Source organism: Scyliorhinus torazame, chromosome 28 (genome assembly GCF_047496885.1).
Source record: "Scyliorhinus torazame isolate Kashiwa2021f chromosome 28, sScyTor2.1, whole genome shotgun sequence".
Taxonomy (NCBI): domain Eukaryota; kingdom Metazoa; phylum Chordata; class Chondrichthyes; order Carcharhiniformes; family Scyliorhinidae; genus Scyliorhinus; species Scyliorhinus torazame.
In genome coordinates this window covers 14,128,737-14,147,473 of record NC_092734.1, presented here as the reverse complement: position 1 = coordinate 14,147,473, position 18,737 = coordinate 14,128,737, and the positions used below count along the sequence as shown (strand labels likewise).

Sequence of the window (18,737 nt, the reverse complement as noted above, 5' to 3'; positions counted from 1 at the left end):
TGAAGATGAACGGCATACGCCAGTGCAGACATTCAAACGAGGCCTAAAGAAGCAGTCTTCCGGGTCAATGGACACGAGACTGGCTCACTTTTTGTTTTGAATGACTGGGGTAGCTCCCGCAGAACTCCTCATGGGCCGGAGACTTCGCACCCGCCTCAGCATGGTTTTCCCGGACATTGGCACAAAGGTACGCCGCACACAAGAACGGTAGGGACATGGTTTTTCTTGGCATTGGCCGATTCGGCAGTTTGCGCCCGGTGACCCACTGTTCGTTCGGAATTTTGCTGGCGGTGCCCAGTTGGGTCCCTGGCGTAATCTTTCACCAAACGGGCCCAATATCTTACCAGGTGCAAGCACAGGGTCGTCTCCAGCGCAAACATGTAGACCATGTTTGGTCCAGAAGACAATCCCTTCCAAAGATTCCCCACCCCCGGAGCTCATTTCTATAGCCACAGAGACCAGAGACAATGGAAAGTAGTCCTCAAAATCTTCCTCTTGTGCCTCACTCAAAGCCTGCGCAGGTCATTACAGAACCGCGTGGAGCTAGAGACGCCAAGAAGACAGAGGCAGCAGACTCTGACTCCGAGATGGTGACACGGGACGTATCAGAGGGGGAATCCTCGGGCCCACGGGCCGTGGATGTACAACCGTTACGCCGTTCATCACGGAAGCGCCGGTCTCCGTCTCGTTACATGCCGCCCGATCCAGTGCGTCGTGCATATGGTGTCCGGCCTGCGGCAAAATGAGTCTGACGCCCTCCTTCGCCAGGGTCTTCGGTGGATTCATAGAACTTTGGGGGAGAGGGATGTTATAACCTGCCTGCTTACCATTGGTTGGGGACTAATAACAATCCCACAATTCTGTGGGAGTATGAACTTCCCCAATGAGGGGGGCGGAAAAATCACTAGCAGAGTCCCTGTATAAATAAAGCTGCCCAGTTTGGAACCAGCAGGAAGGAGTGAGCAGCAAGCGAAGTTGCTGCTGTTGTATATGTATGTTATTGTAAATAAATGTTATTTCTTTGTATCCTTAAAACTCGTGCTGGATTCCTCGTGGCCCTCACAAAAGGACCCCTCACCTGTTGCCCTCCACTGACATCTGAGCCCCTCAGAATGGACAATAGGCCCTGAAACAGGGCCTTGACTGTGTGGAGGCAGGTTTCCAACAAAGACAGTGCTCCCCTTTCGCAAGAACCTCCTCATGAGCCACCACTGCCTCTGTAAAGATACAATTCCTGAAACTGGGTTTCGAGGCCCCGCATTACGGAATCAAGCCATGCAGACGGATTACATCGCCAGCATCCATCATCCTCCGGTGAACGCTGCTATCAGGGCAGGAATCCTCCGAAAGGTAGCTGTGCCAATGAAGGTAGGGCCCCACCCCATCTCCTTCCAGCTGCTATGAATCAACGAGTATTAAAGCCTTTAATCTTGACTCAATAAAACTGAGATACTGACCAACAAATCTTGGTACGCTGCATTAACCATGCAAACCAAGAAAAGGCAACAAAAAAAAGATGTGCACAAAGATAAAAATAAAGATTAAAAGATGAGCAGAGCCAGAGCTCGTGAAAAGGCAGCTTCTACCGTGCTCACATCCCAAGATCCTCCTCGAAACCGATTTAATGTGAAAACGTTGGATACATTCAAATCCTGCCATGGGTCAAAGGTGCCTTTAAATACAAATAACCAAATTAAATCGCTGAGAAATGTAACTAATTTAAATGACAAGTTAGCCATAGAACAGAATCCATAGAATCCCTATGGTGCAGAAGGAGGCCATTCAGCCCATGGAGTCTTCACTGACCTTCTGAAAGAGCACTCGACCTAGGCCCACTCCCCCACCCAATCCCCATAGCCTCGCACATTGACTATGGCCAAACCACCTAAGATGCACATCTTTGGATACTAAGAGGGAATTTTGCATGGCCAATCCACCTAATGTGATCCTTTACTTTGCCAAGCTGGTTTGGGCTGAATTTTGGGCATGGACAATTATTTTTGTTTTTGATATGGTTATAGGACAGAAACCACACTTATTTAGAAAGCAGACTGGACAGATCAGATGTTAATGAGGTACACCATGGGAAAGTAAAGCGGGAGTAGCCAAAACCTCAGACCAGTGTGACCCCGTTATGTTGCATGATCCCAGAATAAACACTTGCGGGTGGGGTGGGTATGATGAGGTACGGTAAAGTCGCCACTGTCCCAGATGACCATAGGCTGCTTTCCCCTTTGAGGGGGGAGCTGATGAGCAGTAGTTTAACCTGAGGGTCACCACACCTCAGACGAGGAGCAAGGTCTAGAAGGCGAGACCTTCATGAATAACCTCAGCCGTTACGGGAATTGAACCCGCGCTGCTGGCCTCGCTCTGCATCACAAACCAGCTGTCGAGCCAACTGAGCTAAACCATATGGGTCTGAGAGGTGAGTGGAGTGAGGGTGGGTGGTGAGTGGAGTTCGGTTCAGCGTGGTAGAACAGCTATCCTTTCACAAGATTTTTTTGCGGCTGCAGTCCAGCAACCAAGATCTGTCCATTAAGCCACACCCACTATTATATAACAAATGCTGCCTTGGAGCTCATGACCTTTAAAATCCTGTCACGTGACCTTACTCGGGGTCGTGACTCTCAGTTTGGGAAGCCCTGCCTCGGACCGTCCAAAAATGTGAATTGTGGCCAAGGAGTCTGTGTCCTAAGTTTAAAAAATACCTTTAACCGATTAACAATATCGATGAAGGTAAGAGAAAGTGTCGGTGTGAACGTCTTCTTTAAGCTTTAAAGACGCGGGCATTCTCCAGAATTTGTTCAGTTCGACACTGTCGAAACTACACAGTGGGCGTGAATTTTGGGCATCGTTTGCAGATGTTCTCACTTGCAGAGGTGCCACATTCTACCCAGATTGGTGATCAGCTCAGTGTCCACCCTTGCCCAGTGGGTGAATGGTGTTCCTGTAAGTGGCCAGAGTACATACATAGTCATCAACTCCACATTATCATGCCGTAGACCTGTGTTATCCCCGCAGTGACAATTAAATTTCATGCACTGCCGAGGTATTAGTCCTTTTGGTGAATGGTTAACCAATGGGAAAATTAAATATGGGCCTGAATTTAGGATGACCACTGCCATCTGTCCAGCCGGGACCATATCCCCGTCAGCTTTAGGTGTCCTCCAGCCCTCATAAGCATTGATTGGCAGAAGACGGGACATCCATACCTCACTCAGGCTGGAAGAGGGACGGCGTGAAGCTCTGAGTCCAAGTCCAGGGAGGCGGGGAGCAAGGGAGCCGGAAACGCAGGGACTCGGGGGAAGTGCCAAGCGTCCCAGGGTGGGAGGGTAGCGAAGGCCTGAGAATTCATGAGGGAGCGATTTGGGTCTCGGGTGATGGGGTGTACAGAGGGGGAGATTGCGGGTGCCCCCAATCAGAAGGGTGCTTCTAACGGATCCGCCCCTTCCTGCCTGCGACCTAACTTTCTTTATTTTCAGACTTCCCCCATAGAACTTCAATCTGCCCGCCAGCCTCAAAATTGAGGCTGGATGGGAAAGGGCTCTTATTAATGGCCTCAATTGGGACAAGGCAGGCTTTATGTCCAAGGCCTTGCCCATGCTGGCATGAAATCGATGTGATGTCAGGGTGAGCAGGAACCTAGAGGCCATCCCTTCCCTGCAATTTTACCCCCCCCCCCTCCTTCCTCTCCACTACCACCACCAACCCAACAACCCACTGGCATACGGGTTTTTTTTTGGGGGGGGGGGGGGTAGTGTACAATTCTGGCTGTGGTTTTAGTTTAAGAGGAGTCATATTAGAGTATTCAAATAAAAAGATCAAGTTACACCTCAGCAACTCCTCCCTATTCCCAGTTTGTAGTTTCAATATAGCATAGGAGAACGGATTCAGCATAGCTAAGAACTCTCCTTAATCCTTCGTCAAACAGTTATTGATAAAGCCTCTCCCTGCGGAATGATGCTTTTATCTGGTTCTGACATCCTTGAATCCATCGGGGACTAAAGTTTGATTAAAGGGAACAGATGCAGTTTGTAGATCGTGTAGTTTTAAGGAGCTCTTTCTCACATTAGGAGGTTGGTGCTTCACTTCCAAACAGAACTAGAATCATGCATATTTTCAATCTAACGCACAATAGTAATTCCTATAGATGTGCTGAGGGAGAGTAAAGTACTTAATCATGCAAGAAGGTAGCCAATTTATACTCGACAAATCTAGTAGACCAAGGCCACAAAACCCTAACTCTGAATTTTTGGATCTCTCTGAAAGGTCATTTCGGCTCTAATCACCAAACTGAGACTCCCCTTGGGTTCTAGATTACAGACTGAAGGTGTTGAATTGTGAGGACAAGTTGCAAAGACTGAGTCTTTATTCCTTTTAAAGTAGCAGATAGTGAGGTATTCACACGGGTCCCCTGGTGTCTGTGTGGGGTTCCTCCGGGTGCTCCAGTTTCCCACCACATTCCAAAGATGTGCAGGTCAGGTGGATTGGGCATGCTAAATTGCCCCTTCGTGTCCAAAAAGATGAGCAGATTGGATGAGGTAACAGCGATAGGGTGGAGCAGTGGGCCTAGGTAAGGTATCCTTTCGGAGGATCGGTGTAGACTGGATGGGCCGAATGGCCGCCTCCTGCACTGTAGGGATTCTATGATTCTTCTGATGGGAAGTCCTGAATTGGCGGGGCATAATCTTCGAATTAGAACAAGGCCATTCAGAGGTCATGTCAGGAAAGACAAGTGGAGCTCTCTGCCCCAAAAAGCTGTTGAGGCTGGGGGAAATGACCACAAAACCCAGAGTTTTTTGGGGGTGAAGATATTAATGGTTATGGATCCAAGGTGGGTGGAGTTGAGATGCAGATTAGCCACTAGATGGCAGAACCGACTCAAGGGGCTGAATGGCCTACTGTTCTTTGTGTATATTCAGGTGTGGGACAGCTGATCTCAGTATATGTGCTTGGATGCATGCGTAGAGTGCTGACTGTGTCCTCACCAGCTGAGTACAGGATGGGGGCCTCTGTTTTTTTCTTTGCATTTTAAAAGGTTCTATATCCTCCCAGGAGGATACAAGAATCCGGCCAAGCTTTAATACCTTTCAATGGCAGATTTGTACTGGACTAGGGTTATACGAAAGTCAGTGCAAACTCAAAGCACCTTGGAGATGGGGGAGGTCTCAAGACTCTTGGCTTAAATACTTTCAGGTGTCAAATCGGAAGTTGCAAGAGCCACTTTAATACAGTAATATTCACCTGAATCTGCATTACACCCACAGGAGCGGGTGAGTAGAAACATAGAATCCTTACAGTGCAGAAGGAGGCCATTCAGCTCATCGGGTCCGCACCCATTCTCTGAAAGACACCCTACCCCCTGTAACCTCACCTAACTTGCACATCTTTGGACACTAGGGGGCAATTTTATCACGGCCAATCCACCTAACCTGCACACCGTTAGACTGTGGGAGGAAACTGGAGCACCCGGAGGAAACCCACACAGACACGGGGAGAACGTCCACACAGACAGTCACCCAAGGCTGGAATTGAGGTGCTGTGAGGCGGCAGTGCTAATCACTGTGCCAGTATAACTGCAGTCCGACACATTATTTTATTCTCTACTGTGGTGTTGTACAGGAAACAGATTGAAAAGAAAGGCTTGTGTTTATATTGCGTTTTCACAAATTAGGGTGGCGTAAAGTAGTTTACAGACAATTAATTGCATTTGAAGCGTTGTCATTGTTGCAGTGTAGAGAACATGGCCACCAATAGCACATCATAAGCTTCCACAAGCGGCAATCTGATAATGACCAGATAATCCTTTGTGATAGTCTGGTTGCAGGATTAATATTGGCGAGAACACCAGGTAGACTCTCCAGCTCTTCTTACATCCAATCCTTGCATCCACCCGAGAGGGAAGATGGCTTAATGTCTTTTTTACAGAACGGTACCTCCGACAGTGCAGCACTGCGTCGGTGCTGCACCAAAATGTGAGTTTGGAGTGGGACTTGAACCGACAAGCTTCTGAAAAACTAGCAAGAGTGATGGCAGCTTGAGTCATGGCTGAATGATGATTTGTCTTTAGCATTTCAAGGAATCCAGAGGTATGGGGAGTGGGGTAATATCCAAGACCAGCCACGAATAAATTGAACGGTGTAGCAGGCTCGATGGGCTGAATGTCCATCCCTACTCCTAACTCTTGTGAAAGTTACCTTGAATGCAGTTAGTGCACATTGCAACAAATGTGCCCTCTGCTCTAATACAGCAGCGTCAAGCTGCCAATGAACACTTGAAGGGTAAAATCTTGGGTCTCCACATTTAACTCATTCATGAACCTTCTCCCTGAAGCAAGTACTGGTCAGGTAAATAATTCATAGGGAATAAGTTGTTCATCTTCAAAGCCCTCTAAAGTAAAATATGCACTCGTTCACCAATGCAGAATGTGCATCCATTCACAGATCGCCATATGACCTGTGCACCAGTGGTTATTATTTTTTAAAAAATAAAAATTTAGAGTACCCAATTCATTTTTTCCAATTTAGCGTGGCCAATCCACCTACCCTGCACATCTTTGGGTTGTGAGGGCGAAACCCACGCAAACACGGGGAGAATGTGCAAACTCCACACTGACAGTGACCCAGAGCCGGGATCGAACCTGGGACCTCGGCGCGTGAGGCTGCAGGGCTAACCACTGCGCCACCGTGCTGTCCCCTCCAGTGGTTATTGTCACTGCAGGGGAAGGGCCCCGGGGCTGTCTCTCACCTGCGATAGACATGGCATGTAAGAGCACCTTAGTATTAAACTGTTAAAGTTACCACCTGTGTCCATCACTCCTGCACAACAGTACAACCAATATAAAGAAAGAACTTGTATATATTCTTCACAACCTCAGGACATGCCCAAGCACTTTACAGGCAGTTAAACACGATTGTCTTGGAGTTGTGGTCATCAATGAAATGGAGGAATGTGATTTAAAATGAGTTTTGGAAAATTAATACAAGTCTGAGACGATTGCTGTCGTAAGTTTGAGGTGAAGTGCTGTAATGAAATCGGTGTGTAAAATCCTGTGTCCCAATACGAAGGTGAAATGATCTACGTGACATGACACTTGGGAACGAACTCTTTTGTTTCAGCCTCTGATGTACTACATGCAGCTGTGCAAGTCTCCGCAGTCCCAGCTTTGGTTGGTATTAATCATGGAGAAATGGCTGGTAAAAATAGTAGCTGACCTGGCGACAACCTTTTTTTTTTTTTTACCTTGCCCTCCACCCACCTGCCTGCCCCATTCACACCCCCAACCCAAACATGAAGGCAGCCCAGTGCAGCTGAATCAGAAGCTGGAGGCAATTGGGCATTGGTGTATCTGCATGTTCTGCGTTGGTTAGTGTAACAGTGTTTCCGATTCCTCTGTGAAAGCTAACCCACCCTTTCGTTTTCTGTACAGCCGCAGACAAACAACAGCAAAAACAACATAGTCAGCGCCCCGAAGGAAACTTCTTCAGCAACCACAATGGTATCTGCTGACTTTTCATTACCTTGGTGTTGTAAATTTGCGTCAAGTAGTCACAATGTGTATCTTGTGTTTATTTTTCCAGGGACAGTCCATATTGCAGTCCAGAGCTTGACCAGTTATTTTTGCACCTTTCCTCTGGTTGCGTGCTTACTGTTGGGTTAGAAGCTCCGCCTTCTCTTGTACCAGGCAGAAATGACGGTCGGTGACCTTCACCTGAGACAAAAAATGGGGGTCTGGAAAGGAATAAAAGGGAGAGTAGGTAGGGCCATTGAATGACGAAAGTGCCGGTGGTGTCAGGCAAGAGATGCTACTGAGACCAATACAGGAAGAGAAGGTGAGCCCAGAGGAGGCATGAATTGTTTGAAAGAATGGCAAAAGAGGAAAACATGGAAAATCTGGCAAAGCAGAGAGGGTTGATGTGATCTGGGAATGCAGCAGAAGAAAGTCAGGTAAACCCTATGGGTGCAACCCATCTGCTCATCATGTATCAATTGGGGATCCCCGCCCTGAGCACCAACCCACAGCTCTTCGTTCCGAGCTGCCTCCCACTATCAGCACATGAGAAGACAAGGGCAATGGTTAGGATTTAAAGTTGGTCATAGAATCTCTACAGTGCAGAAGGAGGCCAGTCGACCCATCGGGTCTGCACCGACCCTCTGAAAGAGCACCCTTACCAGGCTCCCTGCCACCCCGTAACCACACTTAATCCGCACATGCCTGGACACTAAGGGGCAATTGAGCATGGCTAATCTACCTAACCTGCACATCCTTGGACTGTGGGAGAAAATCTCACCACTCGGAGGAAACCCACGCAGACACGGGGAGAACGTGAAACTCCACACAGTCACCCAAGGCCGGAATTAAACCCAGTCCCTGGCGCTGTGAGACAGCAGTGCTAACCACTGTGACACATCTGTATTTTGTGATGTTTAAACCTTCCATTAAAATCAGACAGCGAACTGAGATACAGTTGTACAAAATAGTTCTACACTAATAGCAGTGAGTGTAAAATCTAGCCAAATCTTTCCAATGTTGAAAAAAGATAGATACGTTTTCAAGCCTGCATTGGTCACACTCGAGGCACAATAAAAGTTCACACAGGTACAAGTAAACAAAAAGAAGACGCCACAACGTTCTTTTGAATATGCTGGCCACTCCGCAACAAGCATTGGAAGTAACCTTATATTTATAATTTAGGGAATACACTGATGATATCATCGTATATAACCACGTAACTCATTAGCTTGAAATTCTTTTGTCCGCCAGTGTAAGAGACATGAAAGCATTTAAAATAAATGTCTCCGTCAAAAAAGTAAGCAGGTGGTTTTCTGCTTGGTGTAATTTCTGGTCTCATCTCTTAATGGTACAGTGTAGCTGGGATCTGCTGGGATTCCACTTCGTTAAAATCATTTTTATTCCTTTCTTTGCACAATGGGAGAAGCCTAATTTTTTTTTTTAAACCCTAAACTGCTGCAATGGCCCAGAAGTTTAGTCACTTGAAATGCGAATAGCAGATAATAGTTCATGCACGAACTATTCAACACTGCAGGGTAGGTCGATTGGCCACGCTAAATTGCCCGTTAATTGGAAAAATATATAATTGGGTACTATAAAAAAAAATTTTTTTTAATTCAACACTATGTAATCTGAACATTAACGTACCTTTCTCTTTTCGATGCCAGGCTTCCTACCGAGCATTCCTATTATTCCTTGGTTTTATTTCAGATTTGCAGAACTCATGGGGTTTTAATTAACTTTTAGAATTTGACCTCAATCTGCTGTCATTCAAATAACAAATAGAGACAAAGACATCCAATTTGCTGGATTGTTCAATATTGTGATGTTGTTTGATTTATCGCTTGTTATTCCCATACCTTCCAACTGAGCCTGTGGCAATTGCCAAGACTCACTTTTAACAGTTCCAGAGTAGTTTTGGGCACCTCTGCTAAGTCGTGCTTTGTGACCTCAAGTCAACTTGGTCATCACGGTCCTGGGATTTCGTAGTTGCCTATGGTTAGCAATCCGTAGCTGAAGGATGGCAGATTATGAACCTCTCAAGCCAGTCCCCCAGTGACTGCTAGAGGTGGAAGGCTCAAATTTTTCTAGGGAGTTTGTTACATCCTTAGAACTAACTTTGCCATTTTGATGCTTTTTTTCATGTATGCATGGCTGTATGAAGCGATCAATTATACGCATTACAGCTTAACGTATTTTATCTGTTGTAGTTTTGTTCCTCTTATTAAAAAAGCTAAGACGGATGTCACTGAATGTTGGACTGAAGGATTTATCCATTAAATCTCTTTTCTCTCCTGTCTTATCCACTCAGGAACCACAGACAACAGTAGTCCATAATCCCACAGAAGGCATTAAGGTACCAGTTTGAAATCGGTTATTCATGAAAACTGTTCACTTTTTTGAAATTCCTAGGATTTATTTGTGTTCATGGAGCCTTCTCTTTTCCTGTTGAAATTGGAATAGTACCCTCTGGTGGGTGTTATGAGGCCTAACTTTAAAAAGCAGGTTTCAGTGATGCCACCCTCCTTCTGTGTAAAGTGTACAGACTTAAAGATTTACCTCTACAGCACTTTCACTTGCAACTTGGCATTTCATGGCATTGCCATCGCTGAATCCCCCAATATCAACATCCTGGATGTTACCATTGACCAGAAACTGAACTGGACCAACCATATAAATGTGGCTACAAGAGCAGGTCAGAGGCTGGGAATTCTGGGAACTCACCTCCTGACTCCCCAAAGCCTGTTCACCATCTACAAGGCACAATTTAGGAGTGTGATGGAATACTCTCCACTTGCCTGGATGAGTGCAGCTCCGACAACACTCAAGACACTCAACACCATCCAGGACAAAGTAGTCCATTTGATTGGTACCTCGTCCACAAACATTCACTCCCTCCACCACCGATGCACAGTAACAGCCGTGTGTACCATCCACAAGATGCACTGCAGCAATTCACCAAGGCTCCTCCGGCAGCACCTTCCAAACCTGCCACCTCCACCACCTAGAAGGATAAGGGGCAGCAGATACACGGGAGCACCACCCCCTACAGGTCCACACCAAGCCACATCATCATCCTGACTTGGAAATATATAGGCCGTTCCTTCACTGTCACTGGCTCAAAATCTTGGAACTCCCTGCCTAACAGCACTGTGGGTGTGCCTTGTTGCTAACTTTTGCCTTAGTTTAATTACTCTGTTTTATCACCTTTTCTCTTGAGTCGCCAGGTATCTTTCTGATACCGCCACGTGGTTCAGGTCCGAGTAATGATCAATAATCCAATACACCGCTTAGTAAGATTTAAATCAAAGCACATTTATTATACACAGTAATCACTACTCATGCATAAATTCTACGTCTAAGCTACTTCTACGACTAACAGGCCAATACTTAACTCGGAACTGGCCCACTAGGTCAGGGAAACGAATGGCCTTTCATTCGGGTTCAGAGCCTGCGGGATTTGAAGTTGGTACAGATTGGTAGCTAGGAGCGCCTATCTCGTAGCGAGCGTTGAAGTAAGACTTACTCTATTTCAGCGATGGCTGGACCGGTCACTGTCAAGGGTTGGTTCGTGTTGCTGAGTGACCCGGTCAAGAAGAATGATTTGAACTTGGACTCTATTCTTATAGTCCCCAGGGGCTTCCCGCCTTTTGGGGCAGACCCTGTACCTGGTTCCAAGTGATTGGACTTTGTCCCAATCACTTGGTTCGATTTTCTCCAATGCTGGAGCGGTTCCCTGATCGATGGGCGGTCCTGAGGTGGTCGTTCACCTCCCTTTGTGTAGGCTTCTGCTGGCGCCACGGAGTCTGGGTTGGCTTTATGTATCTAAATGTTGCTCATTGTTCCCGGGGATTGCTCGTTACTATGCAGATGGCTGGTGTTTTGTTATGCTGATGGTTGCCGGTATCAATCTTGTCTGGCCTTTCCAGAGGTAAATACACACTCAACCCGCAGCTGCTTGTTTGTGTCCTGTTGGCTGACTTTCCCATCGGCCTTTGCCGTTCGCCATTTTAAATCGGGAGTTAGCCATTTTACCTGGCTACAGCCTACACCACATGCCCAGCAATGGTTGAAGGACACAGCTCAGCAGCACCTCCTCAAGGGCAACTAGCGATGGACAACAAATGCTCGCCTAGCCAACACTGCCCACATCCTGTGAAATAATTTTAAAAGGCTGTTAAACTTGCTTTACCAATTCCTCACTTGTGTCCTGAAGATACCGCCCAGAAGGGGTGAGGTCGATTGATCATCCCAACTTTTCAAAGTGATGTGGAGCCAGGAAAAAAAGTTCATAGTCGAAAGGTTAAAAAGCGCTCAACCTCCGACCAAGTATCCATATCATGCTGCAAGTAAGGGACCCGTGGCTTTATAAATAAAGGCAGAAAGTACAAAAGCAACATTGTTTTATAACGTTTAGCATGACTGATGTTTCTGTCCTGGCTTGGAGTATTGTGGCCAATTCTAGGCAGCGTACTTCAGGGAGGATGTCAATGCCTTAGAGAGCGTACAGAGGAGATTATCGAGAGTGGTTTCAGGGATTTAGGATTTCGGTTATATAGACTTGCTGGAGAAGCCGGAATTGTTCTCCTTTCAGCAGAGAAGGTCAAGAACCGGTGCATACATACAATTATATGAATTAGGAGCACTAGTCAGCCATTCGGTCCCTCAAGCCTGCTCCACCATTCAATAAGGTGGTGGCTGACCTGACTGTAGCTTGAGCTCCACTTTCCTGCATAATGCTTATGTACCCTCGTTCCCTTGTCAATCAAAAATCTAACAGCCAGGGCTCACCCAGCCCTTCAGCAGTCTAGTCTGATCCCTCACCCGCAGATGTGCCTCCTGAAAAACACCGCAACAGCCCTCAGATTCTTTAGGTGAGCAAATACTCGTGCCCTTATTACTGGGCCATCCAAACCTTACGTTCCAGGTTACCCAGTGCCTACCTAAGATAGGTGCCAAACCCACCCACAAAGTTAAACAAAGAAAAACTCAGTCACCATCAGATAATTAACACCCCCCCCCCCCCCCCCCCTCACCCTCCCCTGAACCACACCCCACCCAAATGCACATATTGGTTACATACAAAACAACAATACCCACTCCTTTTTTTAAAAACATAATTTTTATCAGGGTTTTCACAAAATATCAACAACAGAATGAGAAAGAAACCCAATAGAAGTAAATACAGAACAAAGTAAAACCACCCCCGTGCCCCCCTCCCCCCTAAACATAAATAATAAATTAACACCCCGAGTTCACACAAAGCAAACATAGCAAATATATACACCCCCTCAAATACCCCAGGGTAAATAAACAAAAATAAAATAGAACCCCCCCCCCCCCCGCCTTCTCGAAGGCCTTCTCAGCATCCATCACCACCACTATCTCCGCCTCCCTCTCCCTCGCCGGCATCATAATAACATTCAGGAGCCTCCGCACATTCGCGTTCAACTGCCTCCCCTTCACGAACCCCGTCTGGTCTTCGTGGATCACCTGCGGCACACAATCCTCAATTCTCGTGGCTAAGACCTTCACCAGCACCTTGGCATCTACATTTTTAAAAAAAAAATTTAATTCAAGGTTTTCATAAAATATCAATAACAAAATGAAAAAGAAACCCAACAGAGTTAAACACAAAACACAGTCCAGAAAAACAACCCTCCATATCCCCCTCCCCCCCCCCCCCCCCCCTGTACATAAATAATAAATTAACATTAACCCCCCGACTTAATACAACAAGTATATACACCCCCTCAGACCCTCCAGTGTAAATAACAAAAAAAAAAAAATAAAGTGACACCCCCCCCCCCCCCGCACCCCGAGTTGCTGCTGCCATTGACCAATGTCTACCGCTCTGCCAGGAAGTCTAAGAACGGTTGCCACCGCCTAAAAAACCCTTGTACCGACCCACTCAAGGCAAATTTCACCCTCTCCAACTTAATAAACCCCGCCATATCGTTGATCCAGAATTCCACGCTTGGGGGGCCTCGCCTCCTTCCACTGAAGAAGAATCCTTCGCCGGGCTACCAGGGACGCAAAGGCCAGAATACCGGCCTCTTTCGCCTCCTGCACTCCCGGCTCCTCTGCCACCCCAAATATTGCGAGCCCCCAGCCAGGCTTGACCCTGGATCCTACCGTCCTCGCTACGCCCTTCCAAAATTCCTCCAGCGCTGGGCATGCCCAGAACATATGGGTGTGGTTTGCTGGGCTCCCTGAGCACCTAACACACCTGTCCTCACCCCCAAAAAACCGGCTCATCCTTGTCCCGGTCATGTGTGCCCTGTGCAACACCTTAAATTGTATGAGGCTGAGCCTCGTGCACGATGAGGAAGAGTTCACCCTCCCCAGGGCATCAGCCCACTTCCCTTCCTCAATTTCCTCTCCCAACTCCTCCTCCCACTTACCTTTTACCTCCCCCACCGAGGCCCCCTCCTCCTCCTGCATCACCTGGTAAGTTTCCGAGATCTTCCCCACTCCCACCCACCCTCCCGAGAGCACCCTGTCCTGTACTGTGTGTGGCCGTAGCCGTGGGAATTTCACCACCTGCCGTCTGGCGAACGCCCTTACCTGTAAGTACCTGAAGGTGTTCCCCCAGGGGGGAGCCCGTACTTCTCCTCCAGCTCACCCAGGCTCGCGAACTTCCCGTCCACAAACAGGTCCCCCAGCTTTCCTGCCCCTGCCCTGTGCCACCCCGCAAACCCTCCACCTGTTCTTCCTGGGGCGAACCGGTGGTTCCCCTGTAATGGGGTCCACGCCGAGGCCCCCACTTCCCCCCTGTGCCGCTTCCACTGCCCCCAAATTTCGAGGGCAGCCACCACCACCGGGCTCGTGGTATACCTCCTTGGAGGGAGCGGCAACGGCGCCATTGCCAGCGCCCCCAGACTCATACCCACACAAGACGCCGTCTCCAGCCTCTTCCATGCAGCCCCCTCCCCCTCCATCACCCACTTGCGCACCATCGCCGCATTGGCGGCCCAGTAGTACCCACAGAGGTTGGGCAGTGCCAGCCCCCCATCCCTACTCCGCTCCAGGAACACCCTTCTCACCCTCGGAGTCCCTCGCGCCCACACAAACCCCGTTATGCTCCTGTTGACCCACCTAAAGAAGGCCTTCGGGATAAACATGAGGAGGCACTGGAACAGGAACAAAAACCTTGGGAGCACCGTCATCTTAACTGACTGCACCCTACCCGCCAGGGACAGCGGCAACGCGTCCCACCTCTTGAACTCCTCCTCCATTTGCTCCACCAGCCTTGTGAAATTAAGCCTATGCAGGGCCCCCGAGCTCCTGGCCACCTGGACCCCCAAGTACCTGAAGCTCCTCTCCGCCCTTTTTAGTGGGAGCTTGCCAATCCTCCCTCTCCTGATCCCCTGGGTGAAGCACGAACAACTCGCTCTTCCCCATGTTGAGCTTGTACCATGAGAAATCCCCAAACTCCCTGAGGATCCTCATTACGTCCGGCATTCCCCCCACCGGAAGCGCCACATATAGCAGCAAGTCGTCCGCATAGAGCGACACCCTATGCTCCTCTCCGCCCCGCACCAACCCCCTCCAGTTCCTCGACTCCCTCAGTGCCATAGCCAGGGGTTCAATCGCCAGTGCGAAGAGCAGGGGGGACAGGGGACACCCATGCCTCGTCCCTCGATGCAACCTTAAGTACTCAGACCTCTTGTTCATGGCCACACTCACCACCGGGACCTCGTACAACAACCTAACCCACCTGACAAACCACTCCCCAACCCCGAACCTCTTCAGCACCTCCCACAAGTACCCCACTCTACCCTATCGAAGGCCTTCTCAGCGTCCATCGCCACCACTATCTCCGCCTCCCCCTCCCTCGCCGGCATCATAATAACGTTCAGGAGCCTCCGCACATTCATGTTCAACTGCCTCCCCTTCACGAATCCCGTCTGGTCTTCGTGGATCACCTGCGGCACACAATCCTCAATTCTCGTGGCTAAGACCTTCGCCAGCACCTTGGCATCTACATTTAACAACAAAATCGGCATGTAAGACCCACACTGCAGGGGATCCTTGTACCGCTTCAGGATCAGGGAGATCAGTGCCCGGGACATCGTTGGGGGCAAAGCCCCCCCCCCTGCCTTGCCTCATTGAAGGTCCTAACTAGCAACGGGCCCAACAGGTCCACATATTTCTTATAGAATTCGACCGGGAAACCATCCGGTCCCAGTGCCTTCCCAGCCTGCATGCTCCATATCCCTTTGGCCAGCTCCTCCAGCCCAATCGGGGCCCCCAATCCCGCTACCAGTCCCTCCTCCACCTTCGGAAACCTCACTTGGTCCAGAAAGCGGCCCATCCCTCCCTCCTCCCGTGGGGGCTCGGACCAATACAGTTCCTCATAAAAGTCCCTGAAGACCCCATTGATGTCAACCCCACTCCGTACCACACTCCCTCCCCTATCCTTAACTCCCCCGATCTCCCTTGCTGCGTCCCGCTTCCGAAGCTGATGCGCCAGCATCCGACTTGCCTTTTCCCCGTACTCATAGATTGCCTGGGCCTTCCACCATTGCACCTCCGCCTTCCTGGTGGTCAACAGGTCGAATTTGGCTTGGAGGCTACGCCTCTTCCTCAACAGTCCCTCCTCCGGCACCTCTGCATACCTGCTGTCTACCCTCACCATCTCCCCCACCAGCCTGTCCCTCTCCCTCTGCTCTCTCCTCTCCTTGTGGGCCCTAATGGAGATCAGCTCTCCCCTAACCACCGCCTTCAGCGCCTCCCATACCATCCCCACTCTGACCTCCCCGTTATCGTTGGCCTCCAGGTATCTCTCTATGCTTCCTCAGACCCGCTCACTCACCTCCTCGTCCGCCATCAGCCCCACCTCCAAGCGCCACAACGGGCGCTGGTCCCTCTGCTCCCCCAGCTCTAGGTCTACCCAATGCGGGGCATGATCCGAAATGGCTATCGCCGAGTACTCGGTATTCTCTACTCTCGCTATCAGCACCCTACTCATAATAAAGAAGTCGATCCGGGAATAAGCCTTATGAACATGCGAGAAGAATGAAAATTCCCTAGCCCCCCCGGCCTAGCAAATCTCCAAGGGTCCAACCCTCCCATCTGGTCCATAAACCCCCTCAGCACCTTAGCTGCCGCCGGCTTCCTACCCGTCCAAGACCTGGAGCGATCCAGTGCTGGATCCAACACTGTTAAAGTCCCCCCCCCCCCCATTATCAGGCCCCCCACTTACAGGTCGGGGATCCGACCCAACATGCGCCGCATAAAACCCGCATCGTCCCAGTTCGGGGCGGACACGTTGACCGGCACCACCCTCTCCTCTTGCAGCTTACCACTTACCATTACGTACCTGCCGCCATTGTCTGTCACAATGCTCGACGCCTCGAACGACATCCTCTTTCCCACCAAGATCGCCACCATTCGTTAACTTAAATTTACTGCTAGCGAGGTAGCCCCTACGCAGGGTAGTAAACAGAAACATCACTACCCAACCAGTTTGCAAAAAGCAAAACTAGATTCAACACCCCAACAAAGACTAAATTCCCCCCGGGAGCCATGTATTTCCAATAATACTACCTTAAACAACACCCCATTTAACTCCCCATCCACAACCATATATCATGTGCAAAACACCCCCAATCCATCCCAAGGATCAAGAAATAACAAATATATACAAAGTACCCCAAAACCCCTTCCCATCAACAAACACCGAGCCCCATTAACTTGATCCAAGTCTATGGACTTTAACAAAGGCATCAGCTTCCTCTGAAGTATTGAAATAATAGTCCTTAATTCATGGGTAGCCTGCAGCCTCGCCAGATACACCACTCCCAATGGACTCTGCTCTTGTACAATGCAGCCTAAGCTTTATTGAAGGCTGCCTGCCCCCTCATCAGCTCCGCTCCAACATCATGATAGATTCTAATGAGGTTCCTTTCCCATCACATCACAGTGCTGCTTGGCAGACTTCAGGACCCGCTCCTTCTCCTGGAAGCTATGGAATCTTACATTGACTACCCATGGTGGTTCATTCACCCGAGGCTTCTGCTGGAGTGTTCGATAGTTCCTGTCCAACTCTGGAGAGGACGCAAGTCCCATCATCTTCCCAAACATCTGTGAAAAATATGCCCATATTCACGCACGTTTCCATGGTCGTCTGCATGGGAGGTTAGTGAATAGTATCTCATCATTGAGTTGGTTGGCCTCACCCTGCCCCTCCTGGATGTCTGGTGCAGTCGTAACCTATTTGAACCCATTGTGTTGGAAGTGGTTGTGGTTTCTATCCCCATCTCCATGCCTCCTTCAGCATGAACATGGCCTCTTATACAGCTGGATTGTACTCTTGCTTCTCATCAATGGCCCTGATCACCTGAGAAGATCAGCTGTTGTCCGTAGTGGGTTTTCAGGATCCTGATCCATTGGCTGGAGCTTGGCTGTGGTGTTGGGCAGCAAGATGCAAGCTTGATACTCTTGAGGCCAGCGATTGTTGAGGTGCACGGGAAGTTGCCTGTAATGTTCCTTTTCTTTCACTGATATGTTTTGTCCACTTTGCTGATGCGCACTTCAAAAATGCTGGGGGTCATCCAGGCAGTTTGGTTAGCATTGTAATGCATGGGTAGAGCCTTGGCATTTACGAAGCAACGTGGCTTCTTGGACCTTCCTCTGAAAGCAGCTTTTCGGCACCATGTTGATGTAAACCATAGCGGTGACATGTTCCTTGCTCCCCTTTCCACATTATCTGTTTCATCTTTAAACATCAAAGAACAGTCTGGCAAAAGACAGTAAAACAGTCCAGTTTCATCCACATTAAAAAATGTCTTATGGTTCATAATCATTCAAGATGTAGGTCAGACCATTTTGGGGCCAATCATCTAGAACATAGAACATTACATCGCAGTACAGGCCCTTCGGCCCTTGATGTTGCGCCGACCTGTGAAACCACTCTAAAGCCCATCTATCAGCCATGATTGAATGGTGGAGTGGACTCGATGGGCCGAATGGCCTTACTTCCGCTCCTATGTCTTATGGTCTTACACTATTCCCTTATCGTCCATTTGTCTATCCAATGACCATTTGAATGCCCTTAGTGTTGGGGAGTCCACTACTGTTGCAGGCAGGGCATTCCACGCCCTTACTACTCTCTGAGTAAAGAACCTACCTCTGACATCTGTCTTCGATCTATCGCCACTCAATTGAAAGCTATGTCCCCTCGTGCTAGACATCACCATCCGAGGAAAAAGGCTCTCAC

The 18,737-nt window shown here is 48.9% G+C and overlaps 1 protein-coding gene across 9 annotated transcripts in view; it reads left to right on the top strand.

The window, feature by feature from the left end:
* Positions 1-18,737, top strand: part of camk2g2 (calcium/calmodulin-dependent protein kinase (CaM kinase) II gamma 2) — a 480,776-nt gene that overhangs the window by 400,256 nt on the left and 61,783 nt on the right. For all 9 annotated transcript variants that reach the window (XM_072491514.1, XM_072491515.1, XM_072491516.1 and 6 more), the window contains 2 exons: positions 7,430-7,498; positions 9,825-9,869. In XM_072491514.1, coding sequence (XP_072347615.1) covers positions 7,430-7,498; positions 9,825-9,869 — 114 coding nt within the window. The remainder of the gene's footprint in view (positions 1-7,429; positions 7,499-9,824; positions 9,870-18,737) is intronic.